Source organism: Pagrus pagrus, assembly GCF_965226575.1.
Source record: "Pagrus pagrus genome assembly, chromosome: 20".
Lineage (NCBI taxonomy): Eukaryota > Metazoa > Chordata > Actinopteri > Spariformes > Sparidae > Pagrus > Pagrus pagrus.
In genome coordinates this window covers 12,624,930-12,649,650 of record NC_140207.1, presented here as the reverse complement: position 1 = coordinate 12,649,650, position 24,721 = coordinate 12,624,930, and the positions used below count along the sequence as shown (strand labels likewise).

The 24,721-nt window shown below is 43.1% G+C and overlaps 1 protein-coding gene across 2 annotated transcripts in view; it reads right to left on the bottom strand.

Moving 5' to 3' along the window:
- Positions 1-24,721, bottom strand: part of prex2 (phosphatidylinositol-3,4,5-trisphosphate-dependent Rac exchange factor 2) — a 98,414-nt gene that overhangs the window by 59,888 nt on the left and 13,805 nt on the right. The window contains exons 2-11 of one of the 2 annotated variants that reach the window (XM_084340151.1): positions 19,271-19,342; positions 17,891-18,013; positions 16,198-16,302; positions 13,778-13,879; positions 12,445-12,606; positions 9,450-9,583; positions 7,629-7,732; positions 5,702-5,851; positions 5,084-5,225; positions 318-418 (exon numbers count right to left, since the gene is read on the bottom strand). In XM_084340151.1, coding sequence (XP_084196277.1) covers positions 318-418; positions 5,084-5,225; positions 5,702-5,851; positions 7,629-7,732; positions 9,450-9,583; positions 12,445-12,606; positions 13,778-13,879; positions 16,198-16,302; positions 17,891-18,013; positions 19,271-19,342 — 1,195 coding nt within the window. Of the gene's footprint in view, positions 1-317; positions 419-5,083; positions 5,226-5,701; positions 5,852-7,628; positions 7,733-9,449; positions 9,584-10,000; positions 10,408-12,444; positions 12,607-13,777; positions 13,880-16,197; positions 16,303-17,890; positions 18,014-19,270; positions 19,343-24,721 lie in introns of those variants that run through there. The other variant, XM_084340152.1, reaches the window with a different exon arrangement.

Below are 24,721 nucleotides of genomic sequence, written 5' to 3'. Positions count from 1 at the left end.
ATGACACAAACATCACGGCAAGAAGAGATTATTAATTATAATCCCTTACCTAAACACAAGGGAGTGTTTAAATGGGACACCTGCTAGGACGTAAATAAGACAGCTGCGTCTACGGTGTAGGCTCCAGCCAGGGAGGGAAAGTATTGGGAAACTCACGGCACATTCATTGGGCATTGCTGAAGGTTAGGTCAGGCTGCAGCAGGCACTTGCGTGCTCCATACTGCGCAGCACAAAGTGAATTAGACTGTGGTAGATTTGGTTTGTGATATGGAACAGCAGATAAAGCGTGAGAGAAGAGACTGGATGTGAGAACCAACCGTGGTGGATGATGCCGTTCTCCAGCAGAGCTTGACCCAGGTGAACCCCTTCCTCTTGGTTGCCTGTCTCACCGATTTCCATCAGCCAGGACACAAACTCACTGGGGACACACACAAAAGACAACACTGGCATGATAGCAGACACACTCACTCAGGGATAACACAACAAACATGCACAAAATCCCCATGCAAAATCGCATCGCTCGGTCAGAGGAGAGCTTTGAATTCACTCTTGATAATCTGCAAATTGGAAAAAACGTGGTGGCCTTTGCTATCATTACAGAGAGCCTTTACAACTCGCTACTAACAACATTTACTCTAAATTGATGTGACTATGGCAACAAACACCGTCTTGGCAGAAAGAGGAATGATTTATTTACTGTCAAGGGCCACATCTGTTGCTTTAAACAACCGGCAGGCTTTAGTTTGCATGTTTTGTCTAGTTTAACTTTATTTATTTTAGACAAACACTGTCACACTATCAAATACGAAAAAGTTTAATTGGATCTTAGGGAAGTTCATGCAGAAAAATGCAAAATATGTTTTTCTGTGCGTCATTCACAACTGGGAAGAGGAAACAAACCCGGCTGCCAAAACAACAAACAGCATCCGATCTTCTGATGGCCCAAATGAGCTAAATTGGATAATTCTCCATAATTTAGAGACTCAGTCAGAGAGAGAACGAGAGAGAGAGTATGAGGACAAAGAGAGAAAGAGAAAGAGAGAGAGAGAGCAGGCGGAGTAGCAGTAGCCTATCTGATTACATCCTTGATGTCCCGTCTCCCCATAAAAGCCAAACAAACACGGCCAGCGGCACCACTGGAATTCACTGGAATTTACTTCCAGGCCATGACGGAGGTGGCCGGGTGTCAGCGCCGAGCCAACACGAGCAATTACAAAAGGTTTCAGAGAAACAACTGAACAAACACCACCACCACCGCTACCATCTCCACCCCCTCCCCCGTGCGTCCGGCCAACATCTTACACTCTTTAACCACTCATCCTTGGCGCTTTTCTCTCCCTAACAGACCACAGGGGAAAAACACAAGTCTATAACAACGTCAATTTGTCAACCTCTGTACCTTAACCATGGAAGGAAAAATACCCTGAAAGGTTGAGCTGCGCAGTTCTCATGGCCTTGAGGAGCTTAGGGTCACATATGTAACGAACAGCTTTATTCAAAGCAGGGCAAAATGGCCAAATTAAATATACCAATATTTAAGACTCACTGATGTATATAGAGATAATTTGATGTATGTATGGCTATTGGTGTTTGTTCTCTGACAAATAAACCTTAACACTTCCAGTCCAGCCTTTAAAAGGCCTCAAAACCAACCGTTTTGTAAATGCACGTTGAAAAGTTTAAGTCATGTCACATTTCTATAATAATTTGTTTGTGCTACACTCAGCGGTTTGGAAAAAACTTTGGAGAAAAAGTTGGAAAAAGGTGATGTCACAGGGTCACATACCTCCCTGAATCACTGTGTGATGACAGTAATGATAAAGAACGCCAGCTAAGTTTTTAACGGTTGATTAAAAGTAGCACCGATGGCTGTTTTTCCATCCAAACTTTAACTCAAACTTGAATGTTGTCATGAATATTTCAGAGAAATGCCGAGGAAACCAATCCCTCAAGGTCTTCAGGACAAAAGAAAGGGACATTTCACTCAATAGCTCGACATTTTAGAAGACGAGCGCATTAGCTTTCTGGCCAACAGTTCGATTAGGAGAAGAAAAGCTTCCACTCACATATCTGGCGGTTAAATATGAAGCTACATTAGCCGGTTACCTGAGCTGAGCATGAGGAAACAGCTAGCCTGAAACAAGGAGTCAGTTCTGTTCACCTTTTGTTCAGACTAAACAAACAAGATATCATGTGTCAATTATTGAGGTTAGAGGTCAAAGGTGAATGTATTTGTTATCTCTGGAAGAATACTTACTTGCTGTTTCCTCCTGTTTCCAGTCTCCATGCTAAGTTCTAGCTAGCTAGCTAGCTAACTCCTCGCTTGCTGACTGTAGCTTAATATCTTGCAGAAAAACACAAGAGTGGTGTCAACCTTCTCATCTGATGCTCGAGTAAATGAGCATATTTCCTAAAATGTCAAACTATTAATGTCCCTTATGTGACTACAGGCAATACTTAAAGTCATACAACATCAGTATGATTATATCTCACTGCTCTATGTAGTAGAAATGCTGTCTACATCTACATGCTACATTTCTATTCAGCTTTAGCTTTAATGATTGTTGAACACTGAAAGAGCAAAATAAGTCTCCCTAGTAATGTAATGTAGAAAGGAAAGAGCAGAGGCTGACACAGACAGCGAGCGTTTCTTACAGGACGTCCGACCTTTTCATTGAGCTCTTAAAGGGCTTTTTAATCAACATCTGTCACAGCAAGCAGACAGTGTTGTCTTTCGTATGTAGAAGAGACTACCACATTGACTTCCTTTTGTTTTTCCTGTTTATTCCAAGTTTAAAATTGGACGATAACTGCAAGCTAGGTGGCTGTCACACACATTTCCTTTGATGAATTACACTCTCACAGGAACCAATCCACAAATACGATTGCGCCACTTAAAGGGGAGGAGTTCGGGACCCAAAAATAGCCCTCGGCCTTAGAAAAAAATCAAAAAGAGAAAGACGAGGCGTGGAAAGAGAATAAAGGCAAAGCATTTCACAATGGGGGGAGTGGGCCGAGTCGAAGCCATAGGCAATGTGGCTTTCATCAGAGACATACCATGCTGGTTCCAATTCAACAATTACGCCTACATGTAATCTTCTCCAAAGTCATCTCAGACAGGGGAAGTACAGAGGGGCTAGAGATGTCTTTCTACCCACAAGTGGTCATCCAGGTGTTGGCCAAGTTGTCTGTGGAAGGATAGGTTTCCAAAGGGAGCTTCCCTGAGCTGCTTTCTCACCATATGATCCCTTCAGACTCAACAAGGTACCCACATATGACCAACATCTGATCCTTTTAATCTTTTTAGCTGACAGATCCATTCCTCCTCCAGACCGCGAGGGATCTGGTGTTGTCTGCGTGGACCAAAGGAGAAAGTAACTCCTCATTCCAAACCACCATGCGATATAACATGGCCACAACTATGTCCAATTGGACTTTTTGGTTGTTGTTTTTTTTCCTCTCTCTCCATGCTTTTAAAAATAACAGGGCTTTTGAAACGACTGTTTAAGCTGGGATAATGTTCAGCGTGATTATTACCAGTCAAAACACTCTGTAAAGATTTCAAACAAATGGAAAACACGGGTCATTCTGAAACGCAGCGAGGCGTTTATGAGGGGAATTTGTTACGGGATTTCAAGAGTCAAGATAGGAGCACAGTTTAAAATAAGTTTTTAAATTTCATGTGTCATCGCTTTATAAAAAAGACTGCTGGCCGTCACATACAATTTTCATTTTTCAAACACGGAGACCTCTCTTTGGCTGCAAACAGATGTCTTTTTAGATTTTGTCATCCCGATCCAGCTTTGTCCCCAACTCCGTCTCACAATGTGTGCGCCACACTTAGGCCTACAATATATGAACCACATTATTGTAAAATAAATAAATAAATAAACGTGTTTAATGTGAGAAATGGAAAAAAGAATTACAAGTTTTTTTGCGCTTTTCCAGCTTAGGAGAGCACGAGGTGTGATGTCCCATCAGGATTTACTTTAAAGGACTAACAAAGGAACATCAAATCACAGCTAGTAGTTTGAGGATCACATCATTCTGGCTCTCACATATACCAATGACTGGAGTCACAGTGTGTGCTTGCCTAATATTGGATTTCGACATTGACTGCAGGAGATCTAGACTTCAACATTTTAAATTTAAAGGGTTATTAAATAGTGCTTGCCTGGACTAGATTAAACCCTGGGCAAAGTCAGTTCAAACTGACTTTTTGACTCATTTACTTGCATAAAAATCTGGCAAACTGATATGACAGCAAGGCATCTACATCTTACATGATGAAAGGGAAATACTGAAACGGGGGCATCAAATCATGCATGCTTAAAATAGCTCAAGGATTTTGAGCAAGGCACCCTGAACAGTAAATACTCTCACCTATCAGCGAGTGGAAGACAGATTGGCATGTTTAGTCTAATTAAAAGTAAACTCGGAAAGTCAAGGACGGAAAGTAACGATGAACATGTTACACACAGGCAGCTGCCCTCTGGCATGACGGGCCCCTGACTGCAGTTCCCTAACGGATTCCTCCGCAGAGAGCTTATTGTAATCTAACATGGGCGAGAGGGAGAGAGCGGGCAGTCAGCTGAGACGCACAGGGATATCTCCCTGTGATTTACGACTGGCGTTCGATGGCCGATCCGTCCCCAGACACCACACCAATAATCCTTAAATAAGATTCATGGGCTAAATCTGGCAGGATTTGATTTTCCCATGACTGAGACTGCAGATATACATAACACGGAGTCTCCGGAACAAAAAGCGCCGACGCTTTCTTCTTCCCAGCTGCTGTCTTTAGATATCTTCGCCAATTTTAAAATGAAAGCAGGGACGGTAGGGATTTATATTACAGTTTTATGTGTACTCAGCATATACTGTATGTACCAATACTACTCAATTTCTACCTATTTCACATCAAATATAAAGAGCTAAACATCTGAGAACATACAGAATTAAATATTAGGTATTTGTGGCACGGTCGTCTTCACTCACTCCCTCACAGTTATATAGTCACACCGATGTGAAACAGAGAAAACCACGAGGACTGAACACTTTGCAGCTTTCACACGACTCTTACCTTCCCAGGAAGCACTTGGGGAAGGTGGTGAGCTTGCGTTTCCGGTCCTTAATGAGGTTACCCTTGGCCATGAGGTGGTAGAGCTTCTCCCCCTTCTCTGACACCATCACCCACGTATCCTGCTCCATGCCGAGCCTCAGACCTGTGCAGCAGAGGGTGCAAAAAGCCTGTCAATATCGTGGCTTCTGGACTGGATTCGACATCAAGGTTAACGCTAATTTTGCAAGATAATTAGCAGCGTCTGTGCTTGTAGTCTTCAGCAGGGTTATTGGCTGACGCTATGAAGAGTTTATCTTGTACACAAAGTCAAAATGGGTCAAATAAAAACAGATTATATGCAGTTTTCACTGTAGTTTTTTCTTGAAAATACTAGCAAAGACACACACAGCATTGCTGCATTGCTCACTTTCTTTCTTTTGCAGGTCCCACAACTAATCAGAACTTACTTTTTCAATTATTCCAGTTTAAATTGCTCTGTATTGATTTTCCCAAACGCAGCATATATTCTCAGCATTTTGATTCAAGACACATGGTGAAAATAAGAAAAAAAATTAAAAGGAAATGAGTTTCCCTAATCGACCCCCACCCTGACACCGATACACCGAAGCGCCTTCTTACTTTTCCTCCGCTCCCTCTCCTTCATGATGGCCTCCAGCCACTCCTGCTTCTCCTCCGGGGTCTTGGCCATGCAGACGAACCACTTGTTCTTGGCCGTGTTGTGGATCTTCCAGCCGTTGTTCACTATGTTCCCGCTGCTGTGGTAGTCAGCTGTGAAGGCAGAGGTGGAGAGAGTGTGACTTCACTAGTTTTATAAAGTCTCCTCTGCTCGCTGAGGGGTGTGACAATGCAAATTTGGACTCGGTCGGGCTCTGCGCGGTTTCTTCGCGTTTGAAGGGGAGGCCCGTCAATTAGTGGTCGCACTGATCATGACACTGTAAACAGAGTTGTTGGGAAGTCGGCTCTGCAGCGAACCATGGTTACCGCATGAAACACAGCAATAACAGGAGGCACGAGTCCAATGCTCGGCTTCAAAGAAGCAAAATTACATCTTGATAACAACGCTACGCCTCAGAGAGAAAACAGACAAGAGCAGACAACATATTATCTGATGATTAAAGGGGGACTATGTACTTTTGGAGAAAAAATTCAAACTCATAATATATTCATATTTGAGGTAATAATAAAAACCCCAAAATATTTATTTTCTCCATAATTGAGTAAACAAGCTGTTCTCAGAGGAAAATAAGGTCCCCAGAACACTGTTTGAAGCTAGAATGGTGGCAGGGTTTCTAGATGTAAACAAAGTAAAACAGTATGAAACTGTGTTGTCCTTTTTCAGTTTGTTTATTCAGTCATGGAAACGAAGAGTTTGTATCTTTCTCTTCTGATTCAGATGTATTCCCCAAAACTACACAGTGCACCTTTAATAGTATACGCTCCATTTTTCAGAAGCATCTATTTTAAAATCCACTCTACCTCAGCGCCAACACTTGCTCTAGACTCATTTTTCCCAGTTCTAGTGCCGGCCCTCATTGCCTCTCCATTGAGCGCTTCATCGATTATCGCTCTTCTCCTTTAATGAGATAAACGAGGAGACACACATGCAGAAGAAGAGCCATCCATCAGCATTATTTACTACTGAGCCTCCAGGATACTCCCACACAGCTGTCGGATACTTGTGATTCTCCACCGAAGCTCAAATATAAACGTTAAGAATTTATAAAACCAAAAGTAATTGGAGATGAACTCTTGACCGTTCGCTGAATCCCCGTCATTATTTCCATCTCTGTCCGACCTCTGATTTTCCTCCTCTGAGGGTGTAACAAAAAGCAAACAATTACGATCATCAATTACAATCACGTCTAAAAGCATCTACAGTGTGGTGTCCTTTATATGGTACGCCTTGAGGGCGTTTTTTAAACCTCAGGCAGCAAGTGTGTGCCTGGGAAAAAAAGTCTTGGTGCTTTCATTACGTCGGAATCTAAGCTAAAATACTCCTGTCGCTCTGGATTTCAGCTTGAGATCTCCCGCCTGTGGTGCAGAACACCCAAGAGTTACCGCGCCGCCGCCTGCCTCACTTGTTTATCCTGCCTCTCCAGACCCAAACCCATCCATCTCACACCAAAAACACCCAATATTACTGCCCATCCAGGTCCGCTGGAGAGGAAATGATGGCTTCTACAAATATAAATGATAATCAGTGGCTATGTGAGGCCAAGAGACACAAGCGCTCGAGTTCAAGTACCAGCAGCAGCACAGTCCCAAGGATGTGTAACTATAGATGTCTTAAAATGTGTTTATAGGTAGATCTTATTTTTCCATCGGCGATCCAAGTATAAAATCACACACTTGTGCACAAGTTCAGGCCAAGGACTATGTTGTCAGTGTTCCTGTGCGGGTTATTATGGCCCATTTTTAAAACCCTGCTGCTGCCAGGAGTGCTGAAATAAATAAAAATGAGGATCTGAAAGTGAGCAAACACAAAAAGAGAAAGAAAATCTAGCTGCGTAAACATTCTCATCTATCATTTTACAGGACCACTCACCCGTGCCATCATCCACATTTTCCACCTCCATCACCTCCGTGTTGATTCTCCCTCTGAACAGGTAGCGAGGACCCTCTGTGGCCGTCTTGCTGTTTTTTAAACGCCTTGGACGGAGAGGGCAAACCACGAGAATTAGCCAATGAGGTTTAATCATTTCTTGTTATTACCTACTGCATAATTAGTCTCAACAACTATAACGCACTAATTATAATCATTTGATGTTTGTCCATATGTACTAACCAAGTTAAGTGAGGAAAATGTATTTTAATTGACACAAGTTCATGAATTTAAAGGAACAGTTCACTCCAAAATCAAAAATACATATTTTTCCTCTTATCTGTAGTGCTATTTATCCATCTAGCTTCTTCTGGTGTGAGTTGCAGAGTTATGGCGATATCGACCATATCTCTCCAATATATTGGAACTAGATGGCACGCTTTGTTGTGAGCAGTTTCATGATTTTGTGTCACAGTAGTAGCTTCATCAACAACTACATAGCCAATCCTGGACGGGTAGCAAAACACAAATCTCTGCATTACACTAGATCACTTCCTCTTCCTCTCCACATGGCTGGTTGGCATGTGTGTGGCAGACAATGGACTGAGCACCCAGGGTTGTCAAAAAACAGTGTTTTGTAGTCTTGTAGTAATGTTAAAGAGGTCCTGCTACTGTAGCGTTTGGTGTAATTTGCCAGTGTTGCTAACGCTCGCATAACACTAGCAGCAATACAAAACTCCCATAGGGAAATTGCTAATTTAACAATCATTAGCATTGAGTTTTAAACTATATATTTGATTGTGTACCACTAGCTAGTTTCTGCATCTTCTTCTTCTTCTTCTTAAGTTTTATGGTGGAAGGCAACAAGCACTGAGGTGCAATATGACAACATAACAACAATATTATCATATGTGTGTCATTACCGCAATATCATCATAGTCACTCTATCATGTGTCATGAGTAACCTGGTCATGATTTCTGGAACGAGAAATTGCTGTTGAGTTTTTGAGGTGTTGTTGAGTGCCGCCTATTTCAATTCTATTCAAATGGAGGCAGACATCTCTAAGGCCGATATCTCCAAAACTCTGCAACTCTCACTAAAATGATCTGGATGGATAAATAGCACAACAGGGAAGAGGAAAAATAAGTTGTTTTCTTTTGGGGATGAACTGTCCCTTTAAGGTCAGAGGAACACATGCTATTTTCCTTCTTTAGTCAGTGACTGGATTTGCTTTTATGTACTATCTGCAGACGCTGCACTGTATATGACATGCACGGTAACAGCGTAGCTCAGCAGGTGGCAGGTAGACAAAAGCTGCCAAGAACACGGATAAAGAAGCTACTGTTCATCAAAAGAGCTTCCTGACTTAACTCGTACTGATCATCATAACTTTCATATTTCTTGGTATACTTCCGCGTGAAGTACCTGAAAGATGAATCTACTAGAAAACGGTGGTTAGACTAATCACATGTCCCCGTTTCCTCAATTTAAAAAACCTTCCAAATCCTTTTCTCACGTGTCTCCTCGACTGCATAACTTTTTCTTTCAACCCCCTCACAAAATGCTTCCCACAGTGCGCTGCTCCCTTTTCTTAAAAAAAAAAAAAAAAAAAAAGTAAAGGAACTGGTGCGGTGAATTATTTATAAGGTCCATGCTCTAAATGTTGTGTAGGAGTACAGAGACAAAGTGAAATTTAAAATTAGCATTAATAATATTTTCAGTCCGTCTCTTGAAAGACATACACTGTAATGACAATTTAAAACCATCTTGTGCGTTGTGGGTTTTGTCTGCATGGTGATGAATAAAAGAGGGTCGAGAGACACCTGTTTTTCTTCTTGCAATAGACCAGGAGCTTGTCGAACAGGAAGAAAATCCTCTCTTGTATGTTTCCGGCTGAAATCTTCAGGAGGACGCCATGCATGAGCATCTCCGTGCATGTATCCGTGATGTTGGAGCCCTGCGAGCGGACATGTGGACAAAAGGTCAGACAAACAGAAGAGTAAAGCAGATGCTTTGGTCACACAGGGGAAAGCCGGGAAGAAGTTATTCCGACTAGCAAGTAATCTCTTTTTAAAAAGTTTCAGACAGCATCTACAAACTTTTCTATACCTCTCAACGCTCACACATAAAGTCTGAACAGGAGGAGGGATCACAAAGCCCCAGCCTTTCCTGTTCCCTCTCTCAGGGGTCTGTAAAAACACTCCCCGCTTCCTCGGAGCAGATTGCTGTGGGACTTTAAAATGCGCGGCCGTTAATGGCTTCTATAGAATAACATCCCGTCCAGTCAAACTATGTGTTGCATTGTCGCGTCTGGTCACCATATTGGTCGGGGGTTCCTGCTGCAAGTGATAAAGTGTGCTGTCTTTTCCCTTACCTTGCCTGCTCTGGGAATTTATGTAGCACGTTTGATCGGCCCTTCAGAGCTAAAAATAACTCCCATGCGCACAGAGCCGGAAAATGTGCTAAGCATTTCCTCCTGCTGGAGACATCAGCGGGCCAAAACCCATCCCGCTTTTTCCTTCTTTCCCTCCTCGCCCTTTTTATCCTCCTTCTCGATCATCTCTCGCTCTCTTCCCCTCCTTTTTGATTCCCCGGTCTATTCCTCTATCTCTTTCATTCCTTCCTCCACACATCCCTCGCTCTTTTAACTCCCCAGCCCATGACCAGATGTTAAAGTAATTTGCAGCCAGTGAATGTGTGCACACCAGACATGGAAACTTGTCTTGGTCACTTGAAGGGGCCAACAGCAACATCACGCTGATCCAGACTGTAGAGCTGCATTTCCTTAATGGAAGTGCGACACTTCCCCTTTGTGTTTCATGCGCTTTTAACGAAAAAAAAAAAAACCCGTGCCAGTGCACTGCTCTGGCTGCAGGCTGTTTCTTTTTCTCTGCAGCATTTTTCTATCACTCTTCACATCAATTTTGTTCCAAGCCAAAGCTCCGCAGAGGGTGTACTCGGTCTCAAATCTTCAACTTAAACCCTCAGTCATCTGTTTCATCTAAATTTCAACCCTCTATTTTTATAGTGAGACAAATGCCAGACATAACAACTGCAGAGAGGGATAAAAAAAAATTAGCAATGACAAAGCCGGACACAACCTTAACTAAGGAAAAAGTACGGTAGAAAACTTTGAAGTTGTGTTTGTCAATTAGCTGCAGAGATGAGAGAGTTTGAAGCAAATTAGAAAACCGAAGGAGTCAAATCAAGCAAACTGGAGTAAATTTAAAGAACACTAATTAAACTTGCACAAGAGAACAGAATGTGAAGTGAGACACAACTGGAAACGGCTACCCGCCGCGCTAAAATTAACATATTTCTATGTTGCACAGTGACAAAACACAGACACTTGCAACACGAACCAACTGGCAATCACCGCCCTGACAAATGCTGGCAGCCGTCACCATGGTGACCACGGCGGGCCATCGCCCTGTCTCTCCCACGCGAGGTGAACCTGCCAGGGTGCCCCGAGGGCGGCCAGCTGTGGAGCAGGTCAGCGCTTAACAAGCAATCAGCCCGGGCGGAGGAGCAGGAAACGGAAAAAACAGCAGCAGCAGCAGCAGCTCTCACAATCACTCCTCATCCCTCCATCATTCCTCTGACACCCACACAGAGCTGCGAGATGCAACCGTCACACTCTCCTCTCTCTCTCTCTCTCTCTCGTTCTGTTTTCCCTTTTATTTTTCCTCCTCCGTTCCATCTCGTTTGGAGCTGCAGAGGGCTGGCGTGCAGCAGTCAGAGGGTAATGCTCCAGAATGAGCTAATGTTTACAATTAATAAAAGTGCTGAGGGGAAACCGCAGAGGAGCTCCAGCCAGGACCGTGTCGAGCACAAGATGTGTCACCCCACCCAACACCAAGCCTCTTTCTGATCGTCATTCTGAGACTTTGTAGTGTTTATTTTGTGACCTAATATCGAGATTAATTACAGTGCAACAGAAATTTTATATGTTCCTAATTATCTGTCTAATTTGTTGGAAGCCTTCGGGTTATTTTCTTTTTTAATGAATTCAAGATGCTTTTGTTGGTGTTTTTTTTAATGATATATTTTACTACAAAGAAAGACAAACTTACTAAAAGCCTTTCTAAATGTCCGGCTAACACTATAACAACAAAGATCCTTAAGCATCGGGTTAGAAATATGAACATCTTGTTCACATGCAAGGAAGTCTAATCATGCCTGTAACAGTCTGTTACTGCCTACACCTCAGTCAGAAGCTGTATCAACACTGGCAACGTGTCTTTGACTGCATGTGTCCAGGAAGCCTTCAGGGCCCCGTTTGAATGAAGCCAGGTCAATTACATGAGCATCCCAGCCTCCTTCCTCACAATTACCACCACTGTTTTCTCTTTCCAACCACTGCTAGCCTTTACTGACCCGTTATTAAGGCATCTCAAGAAAGCTAATCTAAAGGAAAAACCCCGCAGACTAAGAACTGCGGCCCACCTGATGACGACTGGACCGGTCACCCTGCAGCATGCCGGCTTTAACATCAGGCAACATGCTCGTCCACGCAGAAAGAATCTGACCATTGTGAATTTGAGTCATTGTTCCCAGAGAACAAGAAAGCTTAAAAGGCTACAAAAGTCACGCCACTCCGAATTCTTGTTGAATTGCTGGCAAAGGGCTAAGTGGCTTTCAATAAGTCATGACTTTAAGCTTTGGCGGGGGGAAAACTGGGCCGTGTGTTAAAGGCAACAAAAAGCCTGCGACCCGACTCCGACAGCGCAGCGAGAAGTCAATGCAGCCGTTTAAGTTGAACGTATTAGATGAGATTAAACCATTCAACACAGTGTACACAGTTTAGTCGAGGCCCACCTCCCAGCCCTCGATATGAGACTGCCATTCCTCCAGAATCTCCAGCTTCTCCATTTGTCTCTTGGCTTCGTTGATGCTGGAGCACACGGCCTTCATCACCTGCAGAGACTCCTGCACCAGGGCGTAGTCGTTGTGCTTCTTAGGGGTCCTTTTCAGCAGCTCCTGCACATGCAAACCACACGCAATCACACACACAAAAAAAAATGTACATGATAGAAGAGCCAAGCATTGTCACAAAGATCCAAATATTGATACCTGTGGTTTCTGAATATTTGAAACCGCTTCAATACTCAGTTTCCACAGTATCAATACACCCGTACCAGCTTTATCGCTCTGTCTTCTCTCCGACTGTGAGATGACACACACCACTGCAGTTTCCACACACACCCACCTCCTCCAACTCTTCTGACTACGGTCAAGTAAATTAACTTACAGTACACTTGATATATTTAAAACAAACATTTTATGCCCTCAGTTGTGCCAGTTTTTGACGAAGTCTTGTATCGAAGTTAGAAATTTCAGTATCATAAACAAGAACTATGTACAAACATCATCTCTGCAGCACTCTATCTGCATAAAGACCTGAAAAGCATTAAATAAAAACATATTTCCATTTCCTATCCACTCCACATTCACTTACCTTCAGGTAGTTCCTGAGTTTAGTGGTTAAAACCCCTGATACCGCACGCAATGCTCTACCAAAAGCATTTGCAATCCCTTCATCTATAGTCTAAACACTGTGTTTCGGCGTGTCAGCTACTATAGGGCTATCTGTGTCATTTCAGAGGAGGAGGCCCTGGCAGCTGGAAGACTTCAAATGGCAGAGCATCAGATTACACCCTTATTATTATTACATCTCAGTGGCCATGCCGGTGGCTGTTTGGAGAACGCCTGGGTGAATTAATAGATCATAACAAGATGAATGAGATGGGACAGCTCAGATCACAAACTCAGACGAGCCTTTGAAAGTGTATTTCATTTCGCTCACGTTTCACGTCCAGGAAAGGGACATTTTAAAACTAACAAGTGAGTGGGCAGGTATAAATGAGGCCAAAGTGTGTGAATTAGCAGCTGGGCAGGGGAGGTGATGATAGGTCCTGTGTTATTGCTAAGATGTGGCTCTGCTGGGGGAACTAAAGCAGAGACGACGTGTCAGAATGCGAGACAAGTGTTTCATTAGCGGGAGAGAAATTGATGTGAGTAGGGCCGGACGGCCCACGCTAATGACTAGGTGGTGGTGGATGAAAGGAGGAGTACAAGGTGATCTACAGAGGTGGTACAAGGGTGTGGTATCGCCATAATACATGGTTAGCTTTGACAAGACCATACTCACTCTGAGCAGCAACGGGTACTTGCAGATCCGCTGAATAGGAGCTACCAGGTAACCCTCCAGTGGGACCTCTGTGTTTTTTCTGCCTCCCAGCAACATGCAGTTCTGAAGGAGAGGAGAGGAGAGGAGAGGAGAGGAGAGGAGAGGAGAGGAGAGGAGAGGAGAGGAGAGGAGAGGAGATACTTAGTTTGTTGGTTTGTCCAGGAATTTTTTCTCACTTTCTTTGAGTGCCATTCTAGTATTGGCTTTACATTTGTAATGTTTTCACCTTGTGAGTCTGTACGTGTGTGAATGTCTGTTTGTGCATCACCATGGTGAAATGTGGTCCTATTGTAACAGGAACAGCGATTTTGAGTATTCTGCCCGGTGTTTATACGCCTGCCTGTCTGTGGACAGGTTTTGTCAGCACAATAACGCCACAACCATGCGAGATAAATGTGTACTCATGTAATGACTATGGAGCAGCCATTGGTAGGAATGTGACCATGTTGATGGGTATGTCAAATTTACATTTCATAACATTTCCATCCCTAAGTTTAGATTTAGACTACGCATACACTAAGAGATACTTTGCCTTCAGTTGATCAAAGTGACCCTCACAACCTACCCTACATGTGGTAGGTTACAGGTTATGAGGTCAACTACTAATATCCATTCTCACCTCCCTCTCACCTGAATTCCCATGAGGTGCTGAATTACAGGGTAAACAATAAACCAGGCTTTTTTAGTAGCCAGTAGGCCAAAGGTTTAGTGGAGGTTAGCGGATATCCCCACCCTGGTCACTGCAAGGCCGAGGAGGTGACCTGAGGTATATGGGCCCATAGCTAAGTGTAGGTTGTAAGGAAACATGAGACCTATATAGCCCTGATGGAGGGCTCGGTCGCTAAAGGTCAAGGCTATAAAGACCCCGTTAAATCAAAGTCAATTAATATCTTTGCCTCCTCTGGCTTCCTAGATTAAAGGCACGCATGGACAGTAAATCAGACACAGAGCTCTCGAGTATAGCGTGCGCATGTGTGCGTTTCATTCCTCACTCCATCAATTATAGTCTCAAGGAAAAAGGTCATGAGCTTCACCAAAGAACCGGCCAATCAATACCAGTAAGTCTGCAGCCGTACTCTTTTTCTTCTGGGTGTGTGACTCTGCTGTAGGTCTCCATTTCAAAGAGCCCTGTTTTTCTGAGGTGTTAAAGAGGTGATGCTGTGTGGTGATACAAGTGTGTGTCGCTCCGAGGCAAAGGGCAGAGAAGGCCTGGCATTGCAAACTGTCAAAGCCGATGAGTACAAGAAAAAATAAAGCTGAAAACGGCATCAAAAAGAGCTGTAAGAGGGAAAAGAACAAGGGCAAACATTTTGACCTCTCAAAGTGCACACACGTGCACTCACAAACACACACACACACACACACAGTCTAGCGAGCCAGCAGTGGGGATGCAGTCATCTTTTGTTCGAGCAACATGATGCTCCCCTGCGGACGCGAAAGTCTCTCCGAGTGTCGGGGCAGGAAGAGGGAGTCCGCCCACACGAGGGGCAGAGTCACATCAGCTGTCAGACACACTGGAACATAAAGTACGAGGTTTTACACTGTCCAGCTGCCGTGTGTGGGTGACTGTGCGTTTGAATGTCTCTAAGAAAGTGCGGCAGTTTGTTTTTCATACGAGAGCAGTCCACTTTTGATCACTCATGACCTCACTTGGACTTGAATAACGGCCCTAAAAATCAGCTATAGTTTCAGAATTTCCCTAAATTCTTATCCCATCACGCAGATGTTTAATGTCAGTATAAAAAAGCTACATCCTCACATAACAGTCCACCACTTACAGTGACCATAAACTGCCATTTTCATGTCACACTAGTGTTAAAGGGCAACTCCACCATTTCATATCTGAGAGACGTAGTATAAAGCCTTTTGTGGCACCAAAAGGCTTTAGTTGTGCTTTTTTCTGACTAAGATGAGACTGAAAGGCCCAGGCATCAAGTCAAATAAAGCCTGACCACACCAAAAACACAATGAGGTCGGGGTGGGTATCGTTAAAAAAAATCATGATAACGATAACGATACCTTGGCTTCGTTAACAATACCTGAACGATATTTTTTTATTATACCAATTTTATGAAATCTGTTTTTACAAACAATTACATTACACACACATGTGGTTAGCCCCGCCTCTGGACGTAACCTAGTGTTTGTCCTGCATTCCTTGAGACAGCAAATCACAAACACTATTAGATATTGGCACAACAAGCATGCTGCATGCTTACTGGCTCTCTGGCACTGATGGGATCGACTTGTTAGATATTAAAATTTGGTATTGAATGACAAGACATTTTCTGATACTCTATAACTCAGACTTCTGTATGAGTACTGATCCTCTGAGTCTACACTTGGCTGTATACGTTACCAAATTTACAGCCACTTCTTACCAGTAAACATGTCCGGACGCTCCTGATCTTATTGAGCTCCAGCAGCAGCCTCTGGGCCTTCTCGTGATTCCCGCAGTATTCATCATAAATCTGGAAACGGCTCCTCTGCAAGAGCCAGAGAGGGACAAGGTGAGAGGGAAAGAATTACAAAGTAAGAGAGAGACAAAGTCAAAAAGAAAGAGGGCGAGAAAAATGAAGAAAAATAGAAGACAAAAACAGACTTGAGAACAGACATATGAGTTATGGGATTCATAGAGGGTAAGTCCCCTACTCAACACTCTCCTCTCGATCAAGAAATACATAATGTACCGTATAAAGTGTGGTGGTGGTGGTGGGGGGGGGGTTTCAAATCATATCCTGTCATCTGCCTTGTAGCCATACGACTGACAACTTTCCACCAAAGCAGCTCTCGTGACATCCATATTCTTTTGTCTTTGAGAGGCCGCAGTGGGACCAGACCACACAGCCTTTAAATCACTCACTACAAAGTCACTGCAGCGAAAATAGTACACGGTCCTCAGCCATGCTAATCTGCCTCGGAAGACAAAGCTGCTGATGTGGAGAGACATGACTGTCACAACAACAAGCCGGGGCACTAAGAGAAACACAACTTTATGATTAACTGTAGTGTATGCCCTTCCGCTTGAATCATGTTTTCGCAGAAGTTTATGAACCCCTCAAAGTATTGTTTGGCCTTCGGGGACTGACTTTACTGTAGTGGAGTCTCGAGTCAGCGGGAATTCGCGAGCCAGAATCGCACAGGGATTTAGATTTCGAGCGGCCCACCGTCCAGCTGGCTCCCCTACCTGTTTGTGTTTCTGTAGTAAAGTTAGATTGTGTAACTCTTTTCGTGGAACTTTTAGCGCTTCGACAAATCGCAACAGAGGAGGAGAAGGAAGAGGGGAGGGAAAGAGAAAATGTCCAAGCCTTATCTCTAAAGACTCACATGGTCACTCATGACTGAGTTACAGTCGTGGGTCATGGGTTTTCAGTCATGCTGCGAGTTATATTCCATTTTCTCAATGAGGTCATCTCATCATAAACCTGACTACACATTCTGTACCGCTAGATCATCTCTCTTTCACCTGTACCAACTGCAGCCCAACGCTACATCAGGGCCTCACTGGCAACAGAAGGACGGTGAGATTTATTACACTTTGAAACCTATTATATGCCAGTGTGCCTCAGGGCTCTGCATCAAAGACATATGATATATATAGCAGGGGTGAGCAGTATATCAGCGCCCTATGAAGCTTATCACACATGTGCACTCATCATGGGTAATCCAGATGAATTGACAGCACGTGGTGTATCTGATCAGTGTCACAGGCGTAACTGCATTTGAGTTCTGATCGTATAGAGACAGAGAAAGTCTTTATTGGAAACAGAGCTGCGACTGAGCTATAAGGAGACGAGATGGTGACACGATCACAACTTGAAAGAGATGGAAGCATTAAAGGTGCAATATGTAAGAATTTTAATTGAAAACATTTAAAAAAAACTTGGGCCAGAAAACCTCTTTCTCCCAACGGTCCAAAGCTCATGTGCTGGTGCTGTGAACACCAAATCTCCAGCTAGCATGGCTAACTAACAGTAGCTATATGCTGCCCCTATTTGATGGGAGTATGAGATCAACAGATGGCATATTCTTACATATTGCACCTTTAAGTAACTGTGGTTGTGCAGAACTTACAAAGTGTAAGAAGCAGCGCCCGATTTCATGGTGAGCGTGAGGCTCGGGCTGGAGCAGCTCTTCCACCATGGACAGGAAGTCTTTGTGAACGGCCAGAATCTCCTCGATGTTGGAGAATAAAGCCTGAGAGGGAAAAGAGACACAGACACAGCACACAGGATTGTCAACTTAAACTAACTCTTTTCATTTTTCCAACTGGGAATATTCACATAAATGCGAACAACAACTCGGAAAATGTTTGCATGAAAAATGGCGGATGAAAGTAAACACAGGGTTGATGGAAAGAAACTTCTCCCAAAGTCATGTATTGTATTGTCACTGTATCATTTCCTTTGTTCTTCCATGTCACTCAAATACTGGAAACAGCTGCCAACTTGTCATTTAAATGCTCTCTCTCTCTCTCTCTCTCTCTCTCTATATATATATATATATATATATTCCAGCTGTTTTTCCTCCAATAGCGTTCCGAAGACTGTCCGAATCAATAATTTGGCATATGTTGCTTTTTTGTGGCCAGCGGCACGAAGCGAGAGAATTTCTGTGGCAGCAGAATAAAGAGTGAGGTTTCTTTGTAATGGCCATCTTGGCTTGAGACGTCTTTGACATTTGAATTTCAAGCATTATTTGAGATAATTCATCAAAGAAGCTTAAAAAAAATGAGCACATTTTTGAAGAACTTAGCCTTCATGTGGTGTTGACTTCTGCCCCCTTTTATGTCGTTTTTGTGGCGATATTAAAGGACCAAACAATACGCTCATGCTGGACGGAGAGAAAAGCCAAAGGAATAAAAAGCAAAGCATGAAAACCAGAGACGTCTTTTATGGGTGAGGCGAGGCAAAAATAATCTTAAGTGATACTGAGAACAGCCAAGAATCTGGTGAAACTTAATCCCTGCTAGGTGACATCACAACCAGCCCCATAATGACCCCCGTTATCTAAACCCCCCTCTGTACAGCCAGTTCCCAAACAAAACATACCACGCGCAGACTTATCCCAAAACATGGGACGTGCAGTAAATATCCACTGAATGTGTATTTACCTTCAAAAGTAAGCAACTTCACTGGAACAGGCGCACTCCCACTGTGAGAGAGCATCCTTTATTATCCTCCAGCCGGAATCATTTATAAATAGATTATATTTACAGCTGCTTCCTGGATCGCCCACTACTTCTTTCTCCATTCAGAACTTGGCTATTTTAGGTTAAAGAGCACCCCAAACAACGGGCCCAATTCATTTAGTTTCCAGTGTAATTTCCGGTCTTTTGTATGGATCAGGTTACTGTTTGAAAATAAGGTCCGTGTGCACTGCGGACGGAGTAAAAGTCAATTGCCCTTCGTATTTTTACAAATCCTAATTATGCAGTCCCAGATTGACCCTCACCTTAACAGTCTCCTCTGTGATGTTCTTGTCGATTTTGGTGGCTGCATACTGGTTGAGACGATGTAGAAACACCTGAAAAGGAAAAAAAAGCAACAGTTAACACCTTTGAACCGGCCCCGGGATTGAATTACGTTCTGGCGTCTGATCGCTTCAGCCCTCAAAAGGACAAATAGAAGGCTAGATTTGAGGCTTTGTGTGCAGCTGCAACACTTGGCTGCCAGAGCAAATTGCACATCACAATGGACACCTGATACACACGAAACCCAATCTGTGCGCTGGATAAAAAAAAAAGCACAATAATTGCAGCGCATGGTGTTTCAAAGGCAATGTTAAGTGGCTGGGGATGGGAGCTGGAGGGGCCAACGGCGTGTGAATTGAGATGGATGGGAAGTGCTCTTACTTTCTTCGGTCCCCGAGGATGAAGGTTCCCAGGCTGCTTCGGCGCACGAGCCCGCGACAAACCCATTTAATGCTCCGAGGCACTTTGCGAGGATGGCAAATTAAGAAGGTGCGCTCCAAATGTATGCTTAAAATGCGACTTAGGGAGAATTAGGCGTTTGCTGCACTCTGCCTGAGGGAGAGCTTTTAAAGAAGGAGACAACAGGTATCAGGCAAGAATCTTTATGTTCGAGTGTGCAATGCATGAAATGAGGTTTGAGCGAACGGGAATCTATCTTCCGTAGAAAGCTCTGCGGAAAACAAATTGACGGCACCGCGCTTTGGTTTTGAATGATGTCTGTAAAGCACTACACTTCAGGGTAGCTATGATGAAATCCAAAGCAAGGCTTAAAAATCAAAACTTTCATAAAATATAAAGGACGTGAGAAAATGGCATTCAATAGCACATCAACAATGTCCCTGATGTTCATATTGCTGTCAAATCTGAATGCGAGCCAGTTAAGCAGCGGGAAAAACAATGTCCTTGGCATCACATCACAAAAAAGCACTTGTGTAAAGTGTTTTTTTTTTCTTATTGACAATTCTCATGTCACACAACGAACTTTATTTATCCCCCAAATGGCATAAAAGGCAGAAACTCAAGTGAGGAAAAGCAAATATAAGATCTCTACATAGAATAAAACCACGTACAAGGATTTTATCATTCCAAACCTGTCTGCTATGTGGTAAGATTCATGACACTGACGATAAATCAACCAAAGAAACGTGAGGTAACTTCAACCGACAGTTCGATTCCAGCTGTGTCCATCCATTTAGAAAACAGACCTGCCAGAATGCAGCCGGGCTGTCAAAACTCACAACTCTGACTTAATCAGAGGCCTGTCACTGATCACACAAATCAGACTCGTGCAGAACCGCCACAACATGACAGACAACATAATAGGCAGAGAGACAGTGCGACAATGTGACACGTTCTGACACTTCAGCAGCACAAAGCTTCATTTCATGGGGCAGCATGACACGAGCAGACAGCAGCGGCTTCATAAACACATGATCGAGCTCGACGCTGAGCAGCAGCGTGACGCATACAGTCATCAAAGGGCAGGAGTCGACTGATGATCAGATCTGATGTTCAGCATTTTTCTGATTATCAGAATTGCGGAGCTTTTTTATTCCAATAAAATAAATTAAATATAAAAATGAGTTTCTCTGGCCTCTCTCTGTCTGTAGTCACCACTCACTCTCACTTATTTTAATTGCTTCATATACTGCTGTGTCGCTTAAAGGTGCAATACGTAAGAACTGGCCATCTGTCAAGTGGTACCATACAACCAAACTGTTTTATAATAGTATGATTCATATTTGGTACAGGGGACTAAATAATCTAAGGATCAATAAGTAAGAGGACTAAGACTAGGAAGAGGATTTCTTTGTAAATATATAAAATACAGTTACAAAGCAATCTAATCATATCACTTATTGGCATCCTCAATTACTACAGTAATCAGTGTCTGCTCTTAAAAAACGTTTGGTCGATCCGTGCTGTGGGCAGTGAGAAGTTACATCTGTCTTTGCAGTTGACCCTAACCATGGGCATCACTTTACCGCCCCACTGAGGGCCATAATGCCATCTGTCGGCCTGTGCAGCCACACAGCAGGCAGCCTGACCTGGGCGAGCTCACATAATACAACCACAAAGCATGTAAACAGCTTACTTTAATGAGCAGACAAGCCAAGAATTATTCCCTGACACGGAGATCTAAGTAAGTGGTTGTGACTACAGTATTGAGAAGTTTCACTTGATTAATTGTGAACAGATGGAAAGGTGGTTCGGCTGAGTCGCTTGTAAAATCTCCATTTCTTGCTAATTACAAAGGCGATGCTCTGTTGCAAAGCGCGCCGAGATGGAAATATAAGTGAAATGATCTTTAATCACGTTGTATCGACGTCAAGCAACACTTCAAAAGGAGCTGCAGAAGCGAGCGCTCGAATCTTGTGGTTGGGGGGGGGGGAAAAACGACGGCTTAAATAATCAGCCTCTTTGTTGCAGGCCAACTCCACGCTGATTACCATTCTGTAGCTGCCTTGCCTCGCAACTCTGCCACTCACGAGCATTAGCATCTGATTAGCAAGTCTAATATGTACAAACACGGAGCAGACTTCGACAGGGCCCTCGCACAGGCCTGACAGGGCTTACAGTACAGGACCTCAGCTGAGCTAAAGTAGTGCTAATTTGCATCAAAAACCCTGCGTCCTCTCACTGATGTGTGGCATCAAACGTGGGCCCATTAGGGAGTCTATCGTTTGAGTTTTTATAATGAAGAGTCTATTAAACAGGAAATAATCACTATATCTGCGAAGCACTAATTATGCAGCGCTGTATATGATCTGCAGCTATGGGGGGGGAAACACTGCAGATGCTTATCAGAAGTAAACAACATAAGAAAAAAACACATGGCATAATGGAACACAGGGGGGCGAAATCTGATTGGATGGATCGAGATAATAAATCGTGTTATAACCCGAAAGATTAGAGAGTGTCGCGCAGAAGAGATGGGGCAAAATTGAAAACATCTTTCATGCAAGTTTTCAAGATAAGTACACCACACAGAAAACTGGCTCGGCCACACAAAAGTCTGAAAAACTCGTTTGAGGCGCTCCTCCTCGCGTCGTTCCTAGAACTGCGGACGGCTCCGACTTGATTTGTGGGAATGAAACATGTCTCTTCCGCAAGAGACCGCCAAGGCTGCCTTGTTGATGTCGTTAAGAGACTAATCCTGGAACAGCTCCACGGACAGTGAATGGGAAGCTGACTGACTGGCTGGATTTATGGACACAATAACAGCACCCAGGGTGACTGTGAATATAAGCCCATTTCCAGGTTTGTACAGCACCTGACAGCGCTGCAGTACATAAACGCACAGCTCATTGGCAAAAGCCTGAATGGATTGTATTAAAATCAAGCATTGTGTGAGTCATCCAGATCCAGTATTGTAATTCAGTGTCAGTGGAGCACGTCCAGGATTTGTCTCTTGATTGCATCACAGACTAGCGCAGCATCTGTTCTCTGGATTAAAGCTTGCATGGTGCACGGGAGAATTGACAGTTCTGTCTATGAGGATAATAAGTAGAAACGAACTAGATATAAAGGACGCAGTCTCAAACCAAAAGAAGAAATGTAGCGGAAGACTCCATTTTTTAAGAAACACATTTCCACCATCGTCCACCGTGCGGTCTTTGTCCTCGTGCTCAGTGACGACCAATTGAATTCCAGAGGGACACATTTTGTTCCCTAGCACTGGATGTGCTTTCTAGCAGGAATCCAATATGTCTGGGCACCGGCCTCTACTGAATCACAAGCAGACATTGCAACTGCATTGTAAAGCTCAATAGGAGCTGTTGGTGATCCATGTCACGCTTCCTGTGACCCCAGATGGACAGAACCGAGCACAAAGTGCACAGCAACGAGCGACGTGGGAGTTATAATCGGGAAGATGATTTCAAAACAAATCCTACTGGACCTTTAGCTTTAACAAGCATTTACAGATTGTGCACCGTTGTTATCAAGCCGTCCATAAGATAAGATTACTTACATCTTTAAGGGCTCAACAGCATGTATTTACGAATATAACTTATGTTAAGGATTTATATATAAAGGATGATCAAGTGAGGGACAAAGCTTGTAGAATCTTCTTGTTTTTCCTATAAATACTTGTTAGATTTTGCATCTGTTGCATTCAACATACAATACTTCATTTTGTATAGATTTCCAGTAGTTAAAACAGGAGGATCTTCAATGTTTTGAGGGTTTTTTTTCTTTGCTTTGTGTCAATGCAGCAATTATAAGTTGAGTTATACAGTATAATACATGAATGTAAATAGCTGTCTTTTATGCTTCTGGTTCCTGAGCTATGCTGTTGCATAATGGCGAGAACATTTTTCACAGAATGTTTTAATGTCACAGTGAAATTCACCTTTTGGATATTAAATGTCATCACGTTAACATTTGATCCTTTATCCTCCTATTTCTGTCAATTTTAGTTGTTAGCACATAAACACATTGAGCAATTGTCAATAACTTGTTTTTGTGAGGTCACAGGGATCTACTCAGTACGTCCTTGAGTCCGAGCGGACGTTTGTGCATAATTTGAAAGAATTCTAAGATATCGTGCTCACAAGAATGGGATGCAATGAGCTTGCAGTGACCTTAATGTTTGACTTTTGACCACCAAAATCCATTTAGTTCATCCTTTAGTTCATTAGTTCAAGTGGACATTTGTGCCAAATTTGAAGAAATTACCTCAAGTTGATCTTGAGATATCGTTTTCACAATAATAGCAGAGACAGGCGGGTGGACGGATGCAGAGGCATAACAAAAACATTCTTTAAATCCATTGGGTACGATTTAGTGGCATCTCACAGTGTGTGGTTGCAGATTGCAACAAACTGAATAACCCTCTCCTCACCCTCCCCTACGTAAACTCAAAAAACATGCTCAACCAGCTCTCTAGAGTGTAAGTGCTTGGTTTGTCTGTTCTGCTCTCTCTGTAGATATAAAATGTTCATTCTAAGATGACAACAAAACGCAACAATTCTTAGTTTCAGGTGATTATACACAGAATTAAAAACTAATATGAGTATTATATTCCATTTCTGTCAGTAGATCTCCCTGAATCCAACACACTGGACCTTTAAGCTGTGCTTCTTTTTTTTATCATTGGCATATTTATAAGACACTCAGGGAAAAAAGATGAGGTAAAGTGATGAGCTCAGAAGACAAAGAGGATGAAAGAGTTGGACAACAGTAGTGATTTACTTACGGTGTTCTTTCCATTGGCAGTTCAAAGAAAGTTAGACTCATCTCCAAATTGGCAACCACTCACCCCCACAAAAATACAAAGACACACACACACACGCGCACACACACATCTACCATTGGAAGCGTGTGAGCAACCTCACTTCTTTGGCGGCTGTTCTTTCCTGCATCAGACATTTTCCTTTCTACTTGTTGGACATAGATTACACACATTTGTTTTTTGCCTTAATCAACAA